Below are 25000 nucleotides of genomic sequence, written 5' to 3'. Positions count from 1 at the left end.
GGTCTCTGAGCCATCCTGGGACTTGCCGTCCTCTGCTCCGTCACCTGTGTAATCGTCTGTGTAGTTAAAGTCTAAAGGAGAGAGAGAGAGAGAGAGAGATGCTGTAGTTAGCATTTTGCCAACTGAGGTAGCTATGTCCTAGCTACTGTACAAGGACCAATCAGTGAGAGAGCTAGTGTCATCGCTCAGACGTAAGTGACAGCGACAGTTCCAGAGGAGGGGAACAGTGCTGACTCCAAGTGAAGCTCGTCCCTAAAACAGCTAATTTCCCGCCTGGAACAGACTGCTAGTGGTATGACCTTAGAGTATATATTAATAGAGACGGCACCGGATTTCTCCTCCCATCCACTTGCAGTAAGTTGCTCAAAAGCGCATGCGGCAATTTGACTCCTCCTTCCGGGTAGGAACAGAGTGCATTCTGGGATGGATTGGACCCAAACACATGAACACGCTGCCGTTGACTATCATTGCACACGTTCACGTGCGTTCACGTATGAAACAGCGTTCACGTGTCATCATGAACGTGCGCAATGATAGTCAACGGGCCAGCGCGTTCATGTGTTTGGGTCCAAACTGCAATACCAAATTCGGCAACTATGTCCATTTCGCCTCAGGGTTTCCTCCGGGTGCCGTCTCCATTCATATATACTAAGGGTATGACAAGGTGTGGGCAGAATTTTTAAATTGTCGTGTACACAATACCATTTCATTGGGCAGACGGACTGACACACTGTCATGCTCACCTCAAGAGGAATTAATCGATCAGGTCTGGGCTAAAATAGAGCTGTTTGTGAAGTTTGCACGATCACCAAAACACTGGTTTAAATGGAATAATTCCCTGAAGGAAAGATCCATGTGTTCCATGAATCAAAACGGTGAGTTAAAAAGTAAACACAATAAAGGGGACAGATTGGGTTAAAACATTTGAGACATGGTCTAGCAGCGGTTGCCCCACTCCAACTGTGCCGCCATCAGGCCAAAGCCAAGACATTTACAATCCAAGCTGCTAGTCTCTTTCTCACCATTATCTCTTTTCACTTTTCCTTTCCCTCTCTCCCTCTTCCATCTGTTCCCTCTCTGCTAGCAGCTATGCTTCTTCAGTCCACCTGGCAGACGAAGACACACTACTGGTCTGATAAAGGTCACTTCATCAGACTGTCTGCCAGGGTGCCAGTGGGTGGGCCATTCATATGGACTTTCATGTCCATATGAATTTCAATGAACAAAACCTTAATTAATTCAAGAATTGTTCTAAAAAGGGATGGACAGGTCAATGTGGGATTCAGGTGAGGATTTACTGTATGCAGTATGTACAGTACTATACTGTATGTTGCAATTGTGCATCATCTGGTAGTGGTAGAATGTGGTTTACAGCCAACACACCTCAATTTCATCTCCATATTTATGCTAAAGTGTATGGTAGTGGTCTGAGTATCCTGCCCTGTTGGAAACTCTCTGAATGCATTAACTGTGTGAGAAGAGTGGTCACTTGGTCATCCTGATTATGTCTGATTAACCCCATTAAATGCTGGAGATCTGGCACACGCACGAACACACGCACGCACACACACACGTCAATGCATTAAAAATGCATTGACTAATGAATAGGTGTTTCCAGTTTCTTGTGAACTTGACAGAAAGAAGGTCTCAATAATAAACAGACAAGTGAAAAGAGAATGTGAGACTTCTTTAGGAGCCTTGCTGGCAGCCACTAACTATGTCATACAAATACCATTTTTATAATTCAGTATGGGATTTTTAAGATAGGTAGATAGATAGACAAAATACAAATACAATACAAAATAATATTGTATAATGGAAATAAAGACATTTGCATGTGCGCATCCGTCCATGCGTGTGTGCATGCGTCACTGTATCTACACATACAGTATACTACTGATCATATGGAAAGGAGTAGGATAGTGCCAGGAAGAGCACAACTTGCACAAGTAACAGGTATGAGTTACTGATACAGTAACTAGATACTGTAATATATCATTGACTGTTGTGCAATAATAGAAACAGAGCCTAACCAAAAATAAAATATTGTAGTGTGGAAGAGACACAGTGTTAATGATGTTGCAAACCCGTCATAAAGTGTCACAGGAAAGAGGAAGGTGGCAGAAGTTTTAATTCCCTTTCTGATAACAACTCTAATAATATCCACTGAAAATGTATGAAACGTTAGCCTTCTCATAGCCTGACTCATCGTCATACCAGGCAGCATATACTGTAATGACAAGTCCATTCAAATGGGCAAGTCCACTTCCTCTTCTGCAAACCACAAACTAGTTTGTTGTAGTATGGACTGTGTAGGCAAACACGGACCCTGTTACTCATAGGAAAATTGGGCTTTACATGACAGCATGTCTGTCAGGACCCTTGATTCCTGTCTTTCACCATCTCTGACTGACAAGGAGTCCCTACTGTGTACATCTCACGGCTCTGACAAGGAGTCCCTGCTGTGTACATCTCAAGGCTATGACACACTGAAAGCATCGGAAGCTTGCGTCAAACTCAACAGTTGTAATCCCACTGGATGCGTCAAAGCCTGTTGACGCATCTTTCAGAGCACAGTTCTATTTTAGAGCATCAACGTTTATCACAGCCTACCAAAAACAATGTCTATATATACAATATATCAAGCCTAGGCATTGATGAGTATCTCATATTACTGACATCAATCGTACGGTTGCACAGAGATTCCTTACATTCTTCCCACACAGCACATCACTACCTTGGGTCCACTCCACAGCAATACGCAATATGAACTCAATCTGCGCTTTCCGAGATATTTGCGAGGGGGACACAGGCGGACAGATGGACAGCAGTTAATCATCACTGCTTGATTGCTTTCTTGGCCAGGGCTTGCTTGCAAATGGACACATGGACTTCTGTCAGTCCACAGAGGTAGCATATAACACGTTTGTTTACCTCTATGGCACAACATCAGCTCAGTCTTCAAAACAACATGTGTCCTGATTGCCTGGGGGGGGATTAGATTTTCTGTAGCTTACTGGTCGCCTGGGGCAAGTAAGCTGCTATGGAGCCTGCTGCACTTGACCTTTTTGATGGCGAACCATTTGCCAGGTGGCAGCATCTGAAACAGTCTGTGATTGGGACGGTTAGGGACTTTGGTATTTGATGATTCTGCAGGTGGACTTTTCTGACACAGTGCCAATCATTATGTCCTGGCTAATTCTTATTGCTGGTATTTTTTGATGACTACAATTCTGGTTAAATAGATAAGAGTTAAGGAAATGGGTTCAGAATATATGTTAGAATACTGATGGCGTTTAGCATGCCAGCTATAGCCATCTACCATAAACGCTGCTTCAGACCCTTTTGACATTTGCTTTTGGTAAATTGAACCACAGTGGCAATATTTCACAAAAAGTGTCATTTCTTTTAGGCCAGACATACATTTAGCACAGAACATGCACGCACGCGCACATGCGCACACACACACACACACACACACACACACACACACACACACACACACAGACACCAAAATATATGCCACTGCAATAGGCTAATGCGTTCTGACAAATCCCATGCGTGACAAACAGAAAATCAATACTTTGTTGTCTGTCAATGGAGAGGGAAATCTTCTAAGCGCCATCAGCCCTAAACTGTTATTACTGGTCAATAGACTGACAGCCCCCCACCACGCAACATAAAACACTAATGGATAAAAACAGGGATGGGTTCAAGACGGGAGGACACTGTGAGGACACTGTGATTAGACATGAGATAACAGAGTAAAGACTGGCAGAGGAGGAACATCGTACAGAGAAATCAATACAACCTAGCTTGGTCACATTATGGTATCGAGATGAACAATGAAGCCGCCTGACATCATGAGACATGTAGATCTCAACAATCGTTATCCAGCAAACAGACGATGTGAGGTACAAACTAATGACGACTTACCATGGGGGGAGATGAGTGACCGCAGGACACATGCAGCCTCAAAGAAGAAAGCCATGTGTGCTTGTGTTGCGTGTGTGTTTGTTCAACTGACCAAAACGCTGTTCACCACTAATAGTTCACTTCACTGCGAGCCTCTCGAACCAAGTCACACAATCAATAATGCAGTCCGCTAAATCCCCTCCTAAGTGCCACACTAGTATTCCCACTTCCTTGATCGGCACCGTGTGGAAACAGAAGCCCAGATTCTGCCCTTCAAGTGTCTGGATAAGTGAACCCAAAGAAGCCTGGAGGCCAAACTCACTGCATGTGTGCTCCCATGTATCGATTCAATTTCTATTTGGACGAACTATAGAAGAATACTTTGTATACATGGCCTGCCCACTTTCAAACAAATGCAAAACACCATACGAGAGCATAACCACTGTGTGTGTGTGTGTGTGTGTGTGTGTGTGTGTGTGTGTGTGTGCGTGTGTGTGTGTGTGTGTGAGAGAGAGAGAGAGACACAAACAAACACACACACACACACACACACACACACACACACACACACACACACACACACACACACACACACACACACACACACACACACACACACACACACACACACACACACACACACACACACACACACACACACACACACACACACACACACACACACACAATGACGTGATATGTTCCTCTACCAAAGCATCACTTCCCAATTTATATAAGAGATGTCAGCCAGAACACACAGTAATTAACTCACTGTTATTACAAAACAGCAAATTAGTACTTGACAAGACATTACATAGCGAAAATTGCTTTTCCTAACCTCCAGTGCATGTGTGTTGTGAGGAGTCTGAGTCGTTATTACAAGCATATTGCTCATACTGTAGCATAATCTTGCTTGCACCTATAGCATTATACACAATGAATGAAGGGAATGCCTACAAACAGTGGAACATTTACAGTGCAGCAGTTACCGGTACACAAACATTGTGCAGCTTTAACTTTACTCATTCCCTGTACATTGTGTTATTTTAAAGGTAGTAAGTGATGTTTTTGTTAAAGTGATATTGGTTAAAGGTTAAATCACTATATTCCGACAGTAAATTAGTGCTAGAGTGTTTGTTCAGTAACAGAGGTGTCCCTGTCTCTCCAGCCCTTTAATAAACAGAAAAAACCTTTTCAGGTTGGTGACAAATTTCAGCCAATCAGGAGAGAGTAGCAATTTATGGCTCATTTCGGCTCATTTCTTTGTGCCATCACTTACAATTCCACTTGTTTGATCTGTATTCTGACTGGGATCTCTATCCTGATTGGAGAAAATTCCTATCCCAGTTTCAGTTTCTGAAAATGCCGTTTCTGTTAAATAAAAAGCTGGAGAGATATGACTCCTGTTACTGAACAAACACCCTATAGCAATGAGTACTATCACAATATAGAGCTTTTTAACACTTATTTTAACCAAAGAAAATTACTTTACAACACAATTAACTAAATCAGGGCTTGAAGTAGCCTGGTTTCCAGCCCACAGACTCCGCCCACTCCACTGAGCGGAGCAGGAGGCTCAGGCCTTTTTTTAAACTAGCTCCTCGCTACTGGCCCTACACACTTCCACTCGGTTTGAGCATAGATATATAAATAATAGAGATGGCACTGGGATTCACCTCCCATCCAGTGCCGTCTCTATGATTTATATCTATGCTCACTGCACAATTTGTTTGTTGTTATCAAGAGCCTATCTCCAACACCAGTAACAAAAAGCCCAGAAAACTCTGATGTGATTTACCACTTTAGACCCTCTAAACTTAGTCAAATGGACTCGAGTTCCACTGTACTTGGTGCACTTTTTCCCCCGATATACACCAAACCTTTGCCGAAAGAGCTTGTAGATCTGTTTTTTTTGGCAAATGTTTCCTCCAGAAAAGGAATGCTGGCATTCAAGTCATTAATTGGATTTACCGGATACTATTTTGATATACCGTAGTATGTGGTTTGCAGGCTTAACCCACTGTTAATGTTGTTGGACAACCATCCCATCAAGTCTGTAGGCGAATCCACCCTCCCTTTTGTCCAGTTGTCAGCTCCGATCATTCTCTGCTGATGGACAGCTCAGAACATTGCGAGACAAAAGGCTGCCATGACAACTATCCAGGTGATGTAACTGCACTTCCTGCATGCCAATGAGATGTTATTTGCGTCAGGCTCTAGCTTAGCTTGCCTGGGTGGTAGCACTATCTACATGAGATGGAATGATTATTACTTTGTATTTGAACAGAAACGTAACGCCTGAGTCACCAAAGAACGCAGAATAAAAAGCTCAGGTGTAAGATGGATTTTTCATCTGCAATAGTTATTCTGCTTGCAAGCACACCAACTGTGAATAGGCAAAATCTATACTTGGATTCATATGATGGACACACTGTTGTACTTTACACAAGTCGATGCCTTCATGTGAGAGCATGGACTTGATTGGGATGAGAAAAATATCTATTCTATTATCTCACACTTCATTTCTGTGATTCCATGTGTGCTGAGTCAAGTGCAAAAGAAGGCACACCTGCCACCAAAACGGATTTACATTTACATTCATAACTAACTAGTAGTTATGAAAACCCAGAGTAAAACAGGGAGAGAGGAAAGTGTCAATATATCTCTAATATCACTTTGTAAAATGGCACGCACGCACACACGCAAAAGGCATAAACAATATTAGTTTGCCTCTTCTACAAAAATAGTACTTGTATATTATTTCCCACCATGGAGTAAACTTGCATCTCGGAGGACGCTCTGGTGAGACCATGGGGGCAAGACAGGCAATGCCGGTAGGCCAATCAGAGGCAGGCGGGGCGTTACCATGTCTATACATATATGCTCGGATGTAGAATAGATATATGCTTTGAAACAACAACCGTGGTGAAGATTCTCTCTAAATAATGTGAGCCTTTTCCACTCATAGTGAGAACACTTAAATCCTGCTGCACTACCAACTTTAAGGGTAATCTGCTAGTATAAACAGTTAGGAAGGAGGCATGTAATCTCATATCGCCCTTAATTCAAATGCCAACATTGTGATGTATGGAATATTTAATAGATATCGTCTGACCCTTGTTGCAGCCATTAATAGAACCCAGCTACAGCCACAATTGTGTGCCAGGCAGTTACTGGCCACTGGCCACTGATCCTGTCTCACAAATTTCATGTACAAAGAATCTGAGCCAGAATGGTCAGTTCTCTAAACCTCATCTGTATTAGAGTTGAGAAGCATATAAAAGTTTTATTTTTATTTTGTATGGGTCTCTCCTGGCGTGTAATACTGTAAGTAAGGTGTGTCAGAGAGATGCAGGGCTGAGGAGAAGTTTCTGAGTTGACGTCATAGGGCTGCGCAGTATATCCTTTCAGCATCGACGTCAGCATCGACGTCTCAATTGTGCTAAAATACCTTCACTTCTTCATAAGGTAGCAGTGACACAGTCTTCACAAATGGAGCTATTGAAGTTTAGATGGTGAAATCATGTAACACATGCATATATATATATATATACAGTATATCTCAATGTGGTCTATTATGGTTCAGCCATGTGATGTGATGGGTGAGTGGAACTTCAGAGAGCTGCATACAATACAATACATCACACTGTTCACATCTCCAATGACCTACTAGGGCATGATGACAAGGAGATCAATCACACATATGATAGAGGACACACATACTCACACACACAGCGTGTACACAGTGTGACACATGATATCAAGGAAATATAGCTGCAGCACCATTTCTATAATGGTAGCAAGCTTTTCCATGCTGTGAGGACTCCTGTTCCGTTTACTACCGCTCTGGCATAAATCAAATATGATGGACCCGTGAACACTCTGTGAAAATAATTGGCGAAAATATTCTAGACACATAGTTTAGTGTAGAGGGGAAAGGGAAGGGGTCCAAGTACAGAGCTACAGAGCCCTGGAGGACCCGGGTCAGTGTGTGGTTAAGTGGTTAAAAATAATGCTATCCAGAATGGTGATCTCCAACTTTTCATACACTTTTTCTCCAATACAGCTCAAATATGCCTCGTCATGCAGCTTGAAGGGATAATGCTAATCTTTCACACTCATGTGTATATTTGGTTGCACTGACACAATAATGTAGTGAAATAAAACAAACAAAGTATCTGTGTGTGATCTAACTATCCATCTATCCGATTACGATTATGATTGTTTGAGGTAAAATTTCAATGAATACCCTGGGCTTTTATTTAAACAATTATATTATTATTACATATACAGTAAGTGTGTGTGTGTGTGTGTGTGTGTGTGTGTGTGTGTGTGTGTGTGTGTGTGTGTGTGTGCGCATGCGTTTTGCGAGTGCGTATGTGTGCGTCACTGAACATAACTGATCACACTGACTCAGGCAAGCTGCACTGAATGTCCCAAATGTCTGTGCACCACAATGCGTTCAAAGTGTGGCTTTGAGTCAGCATAGTGGAGCTTGAATGGATAATAATACTGGATAATACTAACCTTTCCCACTAGTGTATATTTGGTTGCACTGACAGAATAATGTAGTGAAATAAAACAAACAATGACTAAAGGTAAAGGATCTTTTTCTGATTGTGATTGTTCGAGGTAAAACTTCAATTAATACCCTGGGCTATTATTTAAACAATTATTTTATGGTATTCAAATGATGTGTGCGAGTAAGGTGTGTGTGTGTGTGTGTGTGTGTGTGTGTGTGTGTGTGTGTGTGTGTGTGTGTGTGTGTGTGTCTTGTGTGTGACACAGTTAATGGCATAACTGATCACACTGACTCAGGCAAGCTGCACTGAATGTCCCAAATGTCTTTGCACCACAATGCGTTCAAAGTGTGGCTTTGAGTCAGCATAGTGGAGCTCCTCCCCAACCCCACTGCACCCACCTCCACCCACCCTCCCACCCTCCCACCTCCACTCGCCCACGGTGGGTGAAGCAAGGCTGTGGAAAGCTGCAAGTAATAACGGCAATCCAGCACAGATACTGCTGCAGTGTGAAAATTCAATCAGACAGCTGTGTTGCCTTGCTCCGCATCTTTCTGCAGGACAGAGGGGTGACATCATACCCAGCAGCCGCAACACAGGTGACTAGGACTGGGCGATGTGACTTCTAATCAATACAATTCAATGCCCAATTCTGTTTTTGGGTAATTGCCCAGCCCTGCAGGTGACAAGCAATGTTTCAGCACCCATAGAAACCGTCTCTGCAACCAACACACTGCAGTTTGGTCTCTCAGTAGACTGAGACAGACAGCTAGGGCTGTTTGTGCACCTTACAACAACACATGCGGGTCCCATAGGATAGTCTTATGGAACCTGTGTGTGTGTGTGTGTGTGTGTGTGTGTGTGTGTGTGTGTGTGTTGTTGAACCTCATATGCTGCTACCCTAATGCGGAAAGCCATAATGCGGAAAGCTGCACTACCCTACCGTAAATTGCGAAGCAACACTGTACCCTGAAGACTTAATCATAAAATGTACCGTGTCACGCAAAAATAATCCAAAAAGCTCATAATGTGTTCCAATGTGAGCTAACCTAGTATATCCTTTATTTTCACTCAGAACATTTGAGCCTATATATATACCCAAAATAGGGACAGCAAGTTGAAGCCAGGTGGTTAAGAATGAGAAGGCAGTGCCACAGAGAAGTAGCTCCTGTCCATCGCAACGAAGTAATTCCCAGTGAGCTACTCAGACATATAAACATAGACGCCCTTTCCGGCTCTGGAGCGTATGTGCTCAAAGGAGGGCAAAACATTCCCGAGATTCCTTACGAAGCACCGCGGAAGCATGGGCGTTCGTCACAGAGCGCATGTTCGGGTCTGATAAGTCCCGGAAAAGATGCGCTGTGATTGGCCAGTAATCACTTGAGCGACAGCGTGACGTAACGTGCCTTCCACACTTCCGGCGTACTTCCTCCCCCAGTGTAAATTATTCCGCCCCTCCTTCAACACACATCGAACAACAGCGGCCAATGAGGCATCTATTTTGTTTTTATATCTATGGAGCTACTAGTCTCCCAAGCCGAATGGAGCCATGACAGTATGGCAGCATGACAGCTGACTTGATATATCTGAGCCCGCCCCATTGTGTGCGCTGTTGCTGCCTACATGCAGCATTTTATATACATCCCTGTCCTCTGGGAGTCAATTAGGAGCCTACACAGGGGAAATTAAAAGGTATATTGAAGTCTAACTGTATTGGCCCAGTCCAGTTATTCCACTGATCATCATCAATATAAATTGTGGACAGCTGTAACATTACATACTGTACTGCAAGGGCTTGGTGGATTGGGGCTCTGAGCACAGACTAACTGGCTAACTACAGTAACACCACCATGTATGACGTCCTAAAACGCATTCATACTGTAGGTTTAGACCAAAATGCAAAGAAATCAGAGAAGGAGCTTCAGTGAGAGTATAATTTATAGTGAATAGTACTGTACACACCCACTGCAGCAAAAAGTTCTAATTTTATAGATTGGGTGTGATATGCTATCCTAGTTTGGCTGCCCTGTGCAGATATACTCATTTCAGCAGTAACGTGCAAATGCAATTAAATAAGGGTTGCTTGCTGCCTGATGCTGTGTGTCAGATGTTTTTCTTTCTTGACAGAGCTCCAGTACACACTACAGTAACTCCAGACCATGTTCCTTTTCCCTGAGGACATCCTACACTGTGATCAATCCCAATTAAGCACTGCCAGTGCCTAATCTGGATTGAGCACTGATCAATACAAAATGCACCCACCCGCCTACACACACACAACCATTGCATTGGAATTATTTTATTTATTTTACACAGATCCTTGTTGTCTTTGGTGGAGAGATTGGTGGCGCTACAGTATATGCTCAGATTGGCTACATGCAACCTCACAGAAGCACAACTTCCACAAGGATAAACCGAAAATAATAAGCACTTGGCTTTCCGTTATCTGGTGGCTGTGAACTAATCTGTTGGTGTTTGTACAGGGGATCCAGTTTGGCCAAGGTGGAGGAGCAAGCAAACCTATAAATGGTATCACCATAGTCCAGCAGGGACAGAAAGAGACCAGTGACCAATTGTCTTGCGAGCGGAACGGGCAAAACAAGCCTTCAATCTGTAGAAGAACGAAATGGAATTTTATTCAAAAGACTAACTGTCTAAACTGAATCATCATCACTAGCCTGTACTGTACCTGTACATACAGACTGTGAAGTGCTGCTCCCATTTAATGTGCTAAAAATAAAACCGAGGCATGAATCTAGGATTATGGCGATGAATCAGCAGCTATGTAGTTTAGGGCTGAGTACACACACACAAACACACACACACACACACACACACACACACACACACACACACACACACACACACACACACACACACACACACACACACACACACACACACACACACACACACACACACACACACACACACACACACACACACACACACACACACACACACACACACACACACACACACACACACTGTACAAATGTGACAATTTGCTAAAGTTTACAAATGGTTCTGCAGATTGTCCACTACAAACAATGATGATAAAGCCCACCACCATCCAACAGCTTGACTGGCAAACTGCTGTGGTCTCCCTATACTGTAGATCAGTTAGCGAACAGAAAGAGAGAGATAGGGAAGAGGGAGAGTAGAGAGATGAGACGGAGAGAAAGAAACATGATAGCAAGGGTCGAGACTTGGGAGAGAGAGAGAGAGACATAGGCATTGTGTCAGGCCAAATAGGTAAATTTAAAATCTAAACAAGAATGGCTCAACTACACAGTCAAGTGTAGCATTACCCGGATTAAGTATTCTGTATGACAGCTAATATTGAGATGCACCAACTTCATAAACTCCACCCCACCCACCCACACACACCGAGAGCACTTCACAGCCAGAGGATGGTATAGTGAAAGGCAGAGGCAGCCAGGTTTCAGCAATGAAACCACATCTTCAATGAACAACAATTATACAGCTCCATATCTTCCATGCCACATGACTGTCTGTAGGCACCGGGAGATAAGGGCTACAAACGTACATGCATCATTGCATCCAAATGTATATGCCCCGCCACCACGTTGCCATGGCGACCAGCCACCATACATTGTGCAATTAGCTTAAATCCCTAAGGCACTGACTGGTACGCTCTCTAGCCCAAAGCTTCCATTGCAGCTTCCAGATTAGGATAGCCACTGTTTAAAGGACAGGACACTGCACATTTTGGGAGGCATGGGCATTGGGCATATATATATATATATATATATATATATATATATATATACACACACACAGAGATTAGAATAGGGTGCATTTTTCATCCCAAAACGCAGTTTATAGTTAAGGGACGCAATAAAACAACAACCTCTGCGTCCAGTGCCGTCCACGGGATGCACTTCTGTACTGTTTTTTTATTCTAGTTTATTTTACTAGCTTTAGTTATAATAATCATTTCTTCTTCCGTTTTCTACATGAGAAAATGGGAGTTAAATGCTGCAATTTGTAAAAATGGGGTTAGGATGACTCCTAACGTCGTTGAAGTGGGGCTCATAAAATGTCATCTAAAAGACCATCCCTGTATCCTTGGACTCATTACATTGAAAACCTATTTACATCACTGTATGTATGTATGTGTGTGTGTGTGTGTGTGTGTGTGTGTGTGTGTGTGTGTGTGTGTGTGTGTGTGTGTGTGTGTATATATATATTATGGTACAGGGATGTATACTGCAGTGCAGACGCGTCTATGCACAGACCGGACACATATTCATGCATGTGTACCATTCACAAAGGTCCATGATTGACCCAACCATTATTACTTATTACTGTGACTTACAAATGACATGGTTTAGGTAGACAAATGTTCTGGTTTATTTAGGCACACCACACTGTCATGTGTGCAGATGTTTCTGTCATTTCTCTACCTGCTTCGCTGTGCTTGTGGGCAGATACAGATTACAGACCCTGTTAAAATGTACTATAGAGCTATTCCATAGCCAGCACACGCCCACATACAGCACAGCACAGTACAGGGTAAAGCAGCTTTCTTATTACATCCAGTTGGCTCAGACTCAGAGAGCTGGCTCAGTGCGCACATCCTATGAAATAACAAACTGCTCCCAAATGCCCACAGGGTAAACCTGGCCAAAACTCTATTATCTATTTGTTACACACTCCACTCACCTTATAAGGAGAGAATATGATCCGTGTCCGAGACACTTGGATGACAGGTTTGATGGAGGTGGATCACCTGAACACATGGACCAGGGTTGTAAACAGATCTGTAATGTTCTGCTAACCTGGGCAATGCACATTTCCTATATTATCAGGTGTTTGTGATCAACAAGCTTCCTGGCAAGTAATGCAGGGGTGAGAACCACTACATTGATTGAAGTGGTTTTTTGGGTCTCACAGTGGCCTTTTTAACCACAAGGCTACTGTGTAGTGGCTGCAGGCATGCTATTAGCTGAAAAAATCATTACAATCTGATGATAATTGGAAGAAAAAAAGTATTCATTTATTGTCTACATTTCACTACTGAGTAAATCACTTCATAGTCTAATTTATTTTGTGCAATCAAGTATTTAAAAAAAGATAAATCTGACTTACCTAAACCTGCAGATACTCTGTTACATGTATTTTTCAGAAGCAGATTATATCGGTTATATCGGATATGGGCTAAACTATCTGATTGGTGCATCCCTACCACGAACGACCTGGACTAGTAATGAATAGTTTCTAAACGAAAGAACTGCAATTGAATCGAAGTGAGGTAAGAAATGTACACCCCCACTGGACCAGGGCACAGGTCATAAGCTTCGCTTGACCTACTGTAAACATATAGAGTTATGCCATAACTTGGCACAAACTGTGTCTTACACTGTTTTGAGCCACAAGGTTAACCAACAGGTGTCCATATTTATCCACAACACCAAGAGAGACCTTGTGGGCAACACGTAATTGATTTTGAGTGTTGTCCAATGTCCATCAATTCAAAGCCAATTGGTGAATAAATAAAACATGAACTGTGGCCTTTAGAAGTCTGCCTTCGCTCTTGCAATGACAGCCTCCGATAGCAGAACCTCCCACTTAGTGTCTCTGTGTTTCTGCCTCGGGTCTCCTGTGAATACTAAAGGCCAAACCTCTAAACCCCACAAAACACTATACCCACTGAGACAGATGGCCACCTCACTGACGGTATTAATCTTTCATCACTTACAGTACGTACAAAAAAACTGAAAAAGAACAAGATGTCAACCAAGGTTAATGGATGCTTACTTTAATGGCTTTTAATACTGGATTCACCAAAGCTATCTAATGGTGATAGTAATAATAGGCCTAAGTATCTAAATAGAGTTCACATTTAATCTTCTTTTAATTCGTTTTTTAACAGCTTCAGTATTTGAAGGGCATTTCTGCCCTGCCAAGGACGACTTCTTCTAATGACTTTTTTCCAATGGCGTTCACTGCCAAGGATGACTTATAGTTACACGTGTCATACATCAGCGGGAACAGCACCATCTTGTGTGGATTTGCAGTCTCACAGGAAACAGAACTAGACGATTGCAAAATCTTTTTGACGGAAATTGATTTATCTGCAGTGTTTTTTCCACTGTCTTTTTCACCAAGGAACGCTGTATTAAGGTCCAAATTTCTTTATTTTTTATGTTTATGCCTTGATAAGGTAAGGTAAAATCCTGGCAAGGGGAGAACAGGGGGTGAAATAAATTTGGCAGTCAATGAGTATACTGACCACCTGTCTTATGTCAATAATGTATGCATTATGTCAACCAGCCAAATGAGCCAATGCCGATATAACCTCAGGTAACACTGGTGGGCTGCCACGGAGCTACCCCAATATCACCGATTTGGGGTAGTTTCAAAAGTGCAACCATTTGCTCAATATACACGTATGAGACATGTACCGCCTACAATGCCTGTCTGTCTGACTGCCCTTTTTGAGTGCATCAATCCTTTCAACTTAGAATGGCTTCCGCCCAATGCACACCCCTGACTCCCCCCTAACCTCCTCTCTTCTGCTTGACTGCCCTGAATGCTTAATCATGGCCCCTGCCTTCCGGGAGCAAGTAAACATGGCAACCACAGCATTGGCTGGAAAAGCGGAATCACTGTGTGTTGATTGGTTGTACAGGAGGGGAATACCCACAAGGATGACTCCTGTCCATAGTAACATATCAACGTGCACGCACGCAGGCGAACGCACACACCTAATGCCACTCAGGCATGGTGAATCCCTCCAAAGACATCCAGGCAGGCACATCATGACACACCCACTAACATCAAGGACAACAAAGGATTTTCTGAGATTCAACCACTGTGAATTTAGGATTCACATTTTACATCTGCCAATTCTGCCATACAGCAGCATACTGTATCTCTGCTGTCGGGCAGAAACCAAAAAGTCCAAAATGTTCATTTTTCAGAAGAATGTTCATGAAGAAAACCTTATATTACACACACACACACACACACACACACCTGTGTGTATGTTTGTGTGTGTGTGTGTGTGTGTGTGTGTGTGTGTGTGTGTGTGTGTGTGTGTGTGTGTGTGTGTGTGTGTGTGTGTGTGTGTGTGTACCGTACGTGCGTGCGTGCGTTAGTCGCAAAGGTGTGGATAATGTGTTTGAATGATGACGTGAAACGTTTACTGTAGGGGGGCAAATCAAACTGTTGCCATCAACAGTGAGCAGGTAATATTAGGTAAGTGAATGTGTCTAAACGGAGTAATGAAGGCTACAGTTGGTGTCAGCGTGAATATAACGGTTAACAACAGACACTGGCAATAGATCCAGCAGAATAGACATCGGTTTTTTTAGAGGAAAATACGTGTAATATCTCTAATAATATATCTGATTGATTCTTCTCTTTTCACATGGTTTCCTTTTTGGAAGGACTAAGACACAAAGAAAATGTGGGTGCAATTAAGAGACTTCACCCAGAGAGAGCACTACAACATCATATTCAGCCGGGCCACAGGCTAGCATCCATTATTCAGAGGGATCTCCCTTAACCAACCAAATAGTCTTGGTATAGAGGACAATAACCACAACATGGACATGAACAAAGGAAACTGCTCCAGTCCATATCTAATGGCCATCCATTGTTATGCTGGGGTCACCACTTGGTGAGTGGGGTCACCACTCACCAACATTAGTAGGGTTCAACCTATGAGAGGCATGCATGTGCACAGCAAATTCCATGGCAATCCAGCCAGTAGTTGTCCAGGTATCTTGTTTGGGTTCAAAGTGTTGGACAGAACAGCCAACAGCCATGCCATCCTTAAAAACATGCCCAATTGTCATTGTATGTATGGTGGTTGGCAGCTAAAGCAACAAAAATTTGACCTGCCATGGAACAGATCTATCATCATACTATAATTCTAACAATGTCTGAGTGTGTGTGTGTGTGTGTGTCTGTGTGTCAGAAACACTGCCGTAGCTCCTTACTGCCTGCACCAATCACTCCCACTTTTCACACAGGCATTGACCATATGAATATGGAGGGCGTAACGAAGCCCTTTTTTCGATTTCACACATTAATGATTATTAATGAATTTATTAGTCAATTACAAACGCACCCGGGCGCAGTACCCCCCACGGGGGCAAATATCTCACAACGGGTAAGGGCTAGTTATTATAATGAGAGAAATCCATGCCCACAAAATGCACAATTTTGTGCACCAGTTCAGTATTCAAGTCCTACAAGCAGCTTTTGCAGTTCTCTCGCTAGGTGTTGAATCGAACACGGACAAAAGACGGTCACTGTGGAGCTGTACTCTCTCTCCCTCTCCTATTCACAGAGAATAAACAAGGAACAACACGGAAACAACATGGCTAGTCTGAAATATGCAAGTCCAGTATGATTTGTTGGCTGAGTCAATAGGAATGGTGACCATGCACATAAACCACAGCATTACCTACATAATATACGGAATAATGTATTCAGTGACTAGGTGTACAAACCTCTGATCTTAATCTGACTAGGCAGACCATGATGAATGAAAGAGGCAAAAGTAATGAAATAATCAGATTGAAATTGAAAAATAATTCTATGGCAACTATGCCTCCGCCTCCCTCCCCTAACGCATTATCTGTTATAGTCCGGCTTTGGCTTGCTGAAAATGAAGTTCTCTTTCACCACTAATGTAGCCTACATCAGCAAGCACCTGTTTAGTTTTGAGTTTAATATAGTGCCGATTGCATAATTATTATGGTCCCTTAACCAAGAACAGTGCACGCACACGCACACACACACACACACACACACACACACACACACACACACACACACACACACACACACACACACAGAGAAGCACATTAGAGAATGAGGCAGGAGAGCGATGGCAGCCTTACATAACAGCACTCAGCTCCACACCGACATGCTGTTTAAGGCTGACTCAGATACTCTCTCTCTCCTCAGAGACAGAAACACACACATACTGTACAGTAGAGTACATACACATAATTCACACAGGGCATCATAGCTGCTCTTTTTCACTGGGATTCAAATAGCTCTGTTTCTATAGCTACAGAGAAGGAGAGGGGGTTCGGTCCATCGGCTGCAGTAATGGAGGAGTTTATATAGCAAAAAGAAACGATTTTCAGATTGGCGTTCAACAATCAACACATTATTCTTACTCTCCACTGCTGTGAAGAATGTCCTAAGAATTTGATGTAACTGAAGAAAACCAAGTTTGTACTGCACATCGATATAGGCTGAACCAGGGTACTAATTGGTCTACCCAAATTACCCAATTACCACATTATCAACGTAATCACCATGTCCTAGGTCCGATTCCGGCTTGAGAACTGGGTCACAGTTCATCCACCCTCTGTCCTTTTTATTCCATAAAATCAATACAGACATGGTTGATGTTTTACATACAGTATGTTGGGCTGGTATATAATAATACCAACAATCACAGCAGCCATTACTACAACATACTGTATATGTGGTGTGAACATGTGCAGAATCCTACAGGTCTGTGACTAATAAGGGACAATATTTAGATATTCAATGCATAATATATGCATTGAATATCTACCAGGGTCAAACACAACAGAGAGTTTTCTCATAGTCCCATATGGCATGAAATCAAATAAAGACACTTTATTCCCTGTGCTTTTCAGAATATAGCTCTGATGAGGGGGAGGTGTGGTTGTGGATCAAGCATCCATCACTTCATGCCTAATGACCCACATACTGTAACTGTATACTCATCAATCAAAACTTAGCCTACAACTTCATGACTTGGAATATGGACTGATGGTTCAGAGTTCCAGTCACACCAAACGATGAACCAGGGACCGTGAAAGGTCCGCTGGGTTCTGCTGCAGTGCGGTGTTCCTCCCTGTGGTTTGGCCACAATCTATGTGTTTTGACTTTTGAAACACTACATCAGATCACATTGATCTGAACCTACTCCACTGACACTGAGGGCAGAGCTATCCGTTATACAGTACAACCAGAGGAGAGGGGGGGCTCATCTGGATGAGGATGACATAGTTTTGTGTGGGCTATGATGACAAATTGGGTCCATGCTGCCAAAGGCACCTCCAGACCAGTAGCGTTACATTTCCTACACTACTCTCAACTGGGAAGTCCTCCAGAATCACTTTGTTGTAACGGTTTTCCGAAACAAGGGCATGCAACAGCCAAGTGCTAATAACTAATCTATCATTAAACACTTAACAGACAGAACTGGGCTCTGGCTGAACTCGACCAGGAATGGCCCAGCCAGCAGAAGATTCATTACCGAAAGAATGCATCCATTACAGTTGATGAGGAACGGCAGAGAGAAAGTGATCATGAAGAACCCATGACAGCATGAAGATGTGAGGACTTCTATGCCGTCTAAGGTCAAACACTGTATTGTGTCAGTGTATTTAGGCTTTAATATAATATGGCTAATTACTGCTGGCCTGCTGCTATTCGAAAAACAGTTAATCAGTTCATTCCTTTAGCAGGGTTGTCAAGACACTGCAGACAACAAGTTGTACGTGACCAGATGCAAAAAGCAGACCCACAAACCACAACACATTAGTTCTATAAGGAAAAACATGGACTTCCTCATTCAGAAAACACTCACTCAGCAGAAAATCGGTATTACTTACACGTCCTATTGATACATCTAAGCTGAAGCTTGTATCAGCTCCTCAGCCATGGCAAATAAATGCTGAGTATGTGAGTGATAGATAAATAAATAAATGTATTTAATAAATGTATTTACTGGGATGGCTTCCTCAGAACTGCATGAAATCCAGGTCATCCCTGCAGTGGCGGAAGCATTCTACATCAGTGCATGTACTGTATGTATACGTACTGTATGTTTGAGTGTGAACCAGCTGAACTGCTGGGATGCCTTTTCACCACGGTAAAAAATAAATACCGTTGCAGGCCTGTGTGTGTGTGTGTGTGTGTGTGTGTGTGTGTGTGTGTGTGTGTGTGTGTGTGTGACAGAGAGAGAGAGAGAGAGCGTGTGTGCGCACGCATATGTGTGCAAAATGTGACAGATCATGTGAAAGACAGTGCTAGGATAATTCTCCCTACACATCTTACACTATTTAAAGTTAAGATATTAGTGCGGAGGCTACCAGATATACAATGGGGATGTTCTGAGTCTGACTTTAACCAAAAAACTATCAGTGGTCTTGGTCTTCATTCTTTAGTACTGCAATCTAGACTCGAGAATGACTGAGCAAGCATTGCGACTTTCAGCCTAGCCTAGACAGTGAAAGATGGGGTTTATTTAGAGAAAATCAAAGACAGGTATGTGGGGGGGGGGGGGGGGGGGGTGGTAGTTTTCTCATCTCACACACATCTGTCACACATACAGATAACAGGATGACAAATGGAATCCTTGGAAACTTGCACTTCATATAGTTGTATATATTGTTGATATTGTACTGTATTGTATTGTAGAGTGTGTGTGTGTGTGTGTGTGTGTGTGTGTGTGTGTGTGTGTGTGTGTGTGTGTGTGTGTGTGTGTGTGTGTGTGTGTGTGTGTGTGTGCCAACTCCTATAAAGTATTCAGAACTGATGATTTTGATGAAAACTGACGAATTTGTCATGTTTGAAAGCAGAGGGAAGCCTATAGTTCAACCAGACCTTGACAGAGCCAGGCACTGTTTTTAATTTGAGATAAAATACGTTTTTTGTTTTTAACACATTTATCTTGCCAATGACAACTATGAACAAACGAAGGACTCCTATTCAACTATACTTCTGCAGCTTGTGCAAGTACTGTACCTACATTTAACACAGAACAAGAGCAGTGAAGCTTTAACCTTTAATGGAAAAATAATTAGACAAAAACAGAATGACTAATTAAAGTACTAATTATATATTTTAACTTGATGTGCCATTTTAATTTGAATGCACTCGGCCAGTAAAATATTAAATACACCTAAGAAAGAACTTAGCTAAATGTAACTTAGTGTCTCGGTATGTCCTTTAGTCATTTACAATAAATTCCTAGTGTTGCACATACAAACATATCTCATAGATAGACCATAGACATTCTGATTTCAGAAACAAACATACCATCCACATGCTGAAGTAATGTCTCTCTGTGTCGTGATCATAGCAGCAGGTATACAAACAGAACGGACAAAGCGAACAAGATCAAAGTGTCTACAGTATGAATCCTCTTAGTTATTAGTCCACATTTTTTATCATTTGAATCCACTTTCTGACATATCAAGTGGGAAGTGAACAGGGGCCACAATGCTGCCTTTTACATCATTCAACAGCGTCACTGTGAACATCACAGTATGATGATGACCAACGGTGGTTTATGAACACCGGACTGCTTGTGTCCTGTTTAGAGTATAACCGTGAGTTCAAGCTCATTACACACCATCATATCCATATTTCTCCAAGCATCCCCCATGCACTTGTGATCCCATCAGCACACAGAGCCACAAGAGTAGCAGACATGGGGACTTGATGTCCCTATTAGGAAAGAGGGAGAGGAGGAATGCATAGTAGGTACACATGCAAACCTATAGGAATGCAAGTTAACATCTTGTTATGGACAGCTACAGTGATGCACGCTAATTGGGAGTTGTGCTAAATTGCTAGAGTGTGTGCGTGTGCGTGTGTGGTCGCACGCTCTGGATCTAACACGAACAGACAGCCCAGGTCCTGGAGACCAGGGATTGGTGCGATGCATGGAGGAGTGGATGAACGGATGGATGGATGGATGGAGAGAGGGAGGGAGAATACGTACTGCTGTAGAGGGTGTCTATCCAGGAGAGTCGGGGCAGACCGTGGGTACTGAGGGGCTCCATCCTCTTCAGCAGCGCCTTTCCCTCTCTCTTTGCCTTAGGTCTCTCTGATTCTTATTCCTTCTGCTGTTGCAGCCTTCAGTCCCTTTCCCCCTCTCTATGTCTTTGCTTTATCCCTTATTCACGGTGACAAAACAGCCGTCATCTCTGGAAACAAAAGAAGGAGAAACCCCACCTGGGGTACAACAGGCAGATGGTGCGAGCTAGTCCAACAAGACAACCAACGAGTGAGTGCTGCGTGAGTCACTGTAGAGACACAGAGACAGAGAGAGAGTGAGTGAGTGTGCTGTGTGTGTCTACATCTTTCAGCAGCACAGAGAGAGAGAGAGAGAGAGAGAGAGAGAGAGAGAGAGAGAAAACAACAGGCTAGATACGACCACCGCCAACGGTTGCTAGGGGAAGAGAGAAGCACTCCCCCTCCCTCCCTCCCTCCCTCCCTCCAAATCCGCCTCCTCCCAATCTCTCGGTTGAGCCTGCGCACTGCTCTCTTAAGAATCTCTCTCCTCTGTCATTATTTTGCTTTTTCAGTATGTATCGACGATAAAACAATATAAACAATATGATCATGGATGGGGGTTGTAACCCGTTCTTTCTCTGGTGATACCCCTCTCTTACAAGTCTCTCTCTGAGAGACTCTCTGAGCCTATCTATCTCTCTGGAGTTTGCATCTGTTGTGCTCTGAGCCTGTGTGCGAGTGCGTGCAACGTGCGTATGTGCGTGTGCTAATGTGTTCCTGAGTACTTCCACTACGAGCGCCTCCGCTACCTCTCTAGTCTGTACTGGAGCAGAGTGCATGGGGGCACTTCCTGGCGGTGTAGACAGTAAAATCCCAGTGTTCACTTAACTCGAAGAGTGTACAAAATACAAATATAACAGGGTCCATTTAGTTCCATTAGTACACTCGTCCGAGTGAAATGAACACTAAGGATTTTTCTGTGTAGCGTAGTAATAGTAGTAGTGGTGGTTGATACTTTGATGTACAAAGAGCTACTGTGTGCGCACGTGATGTAGGCTGAGCGAGTGAATGAAAGGGATACATGGATAGACAGAGAGGGATACAGGGAGAGAGCGAAAAGGGCAGAGAAGTCGTATATAAACTTTGCTACCCTCCCCTGTTACTTTGGCAACTGGGTATGTTCTCGCACCCCCCCCCCCCCCCCTTCTTTACAGACACATTCTGGTCTGGAGCCACATCAAATAAATGCTGAAACACCCCTCTGTGTGTGTGTGTGTGTGTGTGTGTGTGTGTGTGTGTGTGTGTGTGTGTGTGTGTGTGTGTGTACTATATACTTTCTCTTCTTTTCCCTCTGTGTGTTAAGCGCATGTGCAGCAGCTTGGTTGGACCATGTAATGTATAACCTTATTCTGACCAGTGTTTGGGTCTATTCTGTATACGCCTCTTGTGCAGATCCAAATAAAATAATTCAAGTGTGTGTGGGGGGGGGCTGACAATTAATCAGCATCTTTAGCCACTTTCACCCTGGTGTACCCGTTTTAGAACAAGCATAGCGACTGGCTATTTTGTCGTATGACAATTCAACAATGTATAAATAAGGGCTTAAAGTGGTTAATCATCGGCCATCTGTTTTCAATGACTGTTTCACAAAGATAAACCTGACGGTATTGCCATTCAGCTTCCGCTGCCGAAGCCCCCGTTTACAAGAGACAGTGTTTCCACAAGAACCAATTATTGCTGTGCTTTATGTCCACGCTGCCTGATACAGCGGGAAAAGAGAATCACATATACTACGACTCCGAGCCAACAACAAAGCCTGCTATGAAGCGCTGCCATCCAATGTCTGTACGCTTACCCTCCTTCAACTCAGGATGGATGATAGAGGGGTGTGTGTGTGTGTGTGTGTGTGTGTGTGTGTGCACGTGTACGCATGTGGGGAGGGGGGCAACTTCAATTAGGGCACAAAGGCTGACAAGGAGGATTCCCCTCCAGGCAGCACACAGGGACCCTAGCACTGCTCTTTGTCTGGCTACAGAGCATGGCTCTCATGTGCCAGCTGGAATATATGCACACACTAACACGTACACACAAACTCACAGAGGGCAGGTCACATATAGAGACCTCTGATATAGCCAGAAGTCATCATAATCGTGTGTGTGTGTGTGTGTGTGTGTGTGTGTGTGTGTGTGTGTGTGTGTGTGTGTGTGTGTGTGTGTGTTGACCTACGTGTTAATAACTCATGTCAGTCATACGTCTGGTTCACAAGTGATTGTAGCACTGACTGTAGCATGCAATACACACAGGTGTATGATATATGCATCCATTCCACACACTCACACAGGGATAGCCAAATGGACACAGACAGAGAGGTTTTAAGAGGCACTTCATCAAAAATGGACTCACTTAACTGCAATGTCCTTTGTCTTCATTCTGGGCCAACAGTACAGCTCTCTCTCACTCACACATTCCACGCTTCATACTGGAACTCCACGCCTGTCTGCAACCGTCTACTCTGTATCTGGATGCGTGTGTGTCTTCACGTTTCTGTGTGTGTATACCGGTATGTGTGTATATCACATGCGCACGTGCGTGTCTTTCATTATTGTCTCCACCAGGCCGAAGGCATGGGGAGAGTATGTTTTGCACTCCGTCCGTGTGTGTGTGTGTGTGCATGCGTGCGTGCGTGTCAACTGGGTTGGCCGTTTTACTTTGTATTAAATTTGTATTAAAGTTGAATCTGCAGCACACAATACATTACGTTTAACAAAGCCCAATTTAATAATATTCTACTGTGGTAATTCATAACATAATTTATGATTAATATTCAATATGCTGCAGGGGCAACTACCACCTCCTGAGTGCCCATCCACATTAAAAAAACAACACACAAATGCCATACACTTATCGCACGTAAAAAATACAAGCCTTCCCTCATCATAAAGTGGCCTCTAATGGGCAGTCAATCTCTGTGGTAAAAAGTACCATTACAACCATTCTCGCAACAACACTGCCAGAGCGAGAGACAAAGAGAAGGAGGGAAGAAGGGAGACGAGAGAGAGAGAGAGAGAGAGAGAGAGAGAGAGAGAGAGAGAGAGAGAGGCAGAAATTGAACGCAATCCAGGCAAAAGTGAACCTCCAGTCTGTTCACACAGCAGACCGTAGTCAGGGAATATTATCAGAATAATGTCAAATCTGGGAATACATTTTCTTCATCAATGTGTTTGTAAAGGTGTCTACGAACATCCCACATTGGTTTCTATTCAACCACCCTAGGGGAATTTTTGACAGCTGCTGAAAGTCGGGGTACCATCAACAACCAATATATTAAGGAGTGCAGTGCCCGGCCTTGAGTGGGTGGCATATACCGTTGTCCAGAAACACCACAAACCTAATGAGGTGGGGGCTTTTGTTGTGAGTAGTGATGAGCACCATTAGCGCATTCCCCTTAGCTCTCATCAGAAACTGTTACATGTCCGGAGTGATGCGACACAAAGTCACAATTGATTTACGATCACCGGGATGCGCGACGGCTAACCATGGACAGCGCTCGAAGCTTTAGAGACACAGGGCTTTGAAAAGCTTTTAATGGATTTAAATGGAGCCTGGGTGTAAAACATCCCATAGCTGGTTGGGACGGAGGAGCTCCATAGCAACCGGAGCAATGCTAAAAAGGTAAATTGACGGTCACCACTTTCATATATGGATTATACGGGGAGGTATGAACATGTTCGTAGATGGCGTACTCTAGCCTAGGGGGTACGATTATAATAATTAAAATGCCACTTTTGTCA

At 43.3% G+C, this 25000-nt stretch overlaps 1 protein-coding gene across 1 annotated transcript in view; it reads right to left on the bottom strand.

The window, feature by feature from the left end:
- Positions 1 to 25000, bottom strand: part of abr (ABR activator of RhoGEF and GTPase) — a 116159-nt gene that overhangs the window by 76050 nt on the left and 15109 nt on the right. The window contains exon 2 of the mRNA XM_080779405.1: positions 1 to 71. This exon is cut by the window's left edge and continues 108 nt beyond it. Within this exon, the coding sequence (XP_080635531.1) occupies positions 1 to 71 (71 nt within the window). The remainder of the gene's footprint in view (positions 72 to 25000) is intronic.

This window comes from Protomyctophum bolini (assembly GCF_963924005.1).
Source record: "Protomyctophum bolini genome assembly, chromosome: 13".
Lineage (NCBI taxonomy): Eukaryota > Metazoa > Chordata > Actinopteri > Myctophiformes > Myctophidae > Protomyctophum > Protomyctophum bolini.
The sequence above is the reverse complement of the archived record's forward strand: the minus strand, read 5'-3'. Positions and strand labels throughout refer to the sequence as shown.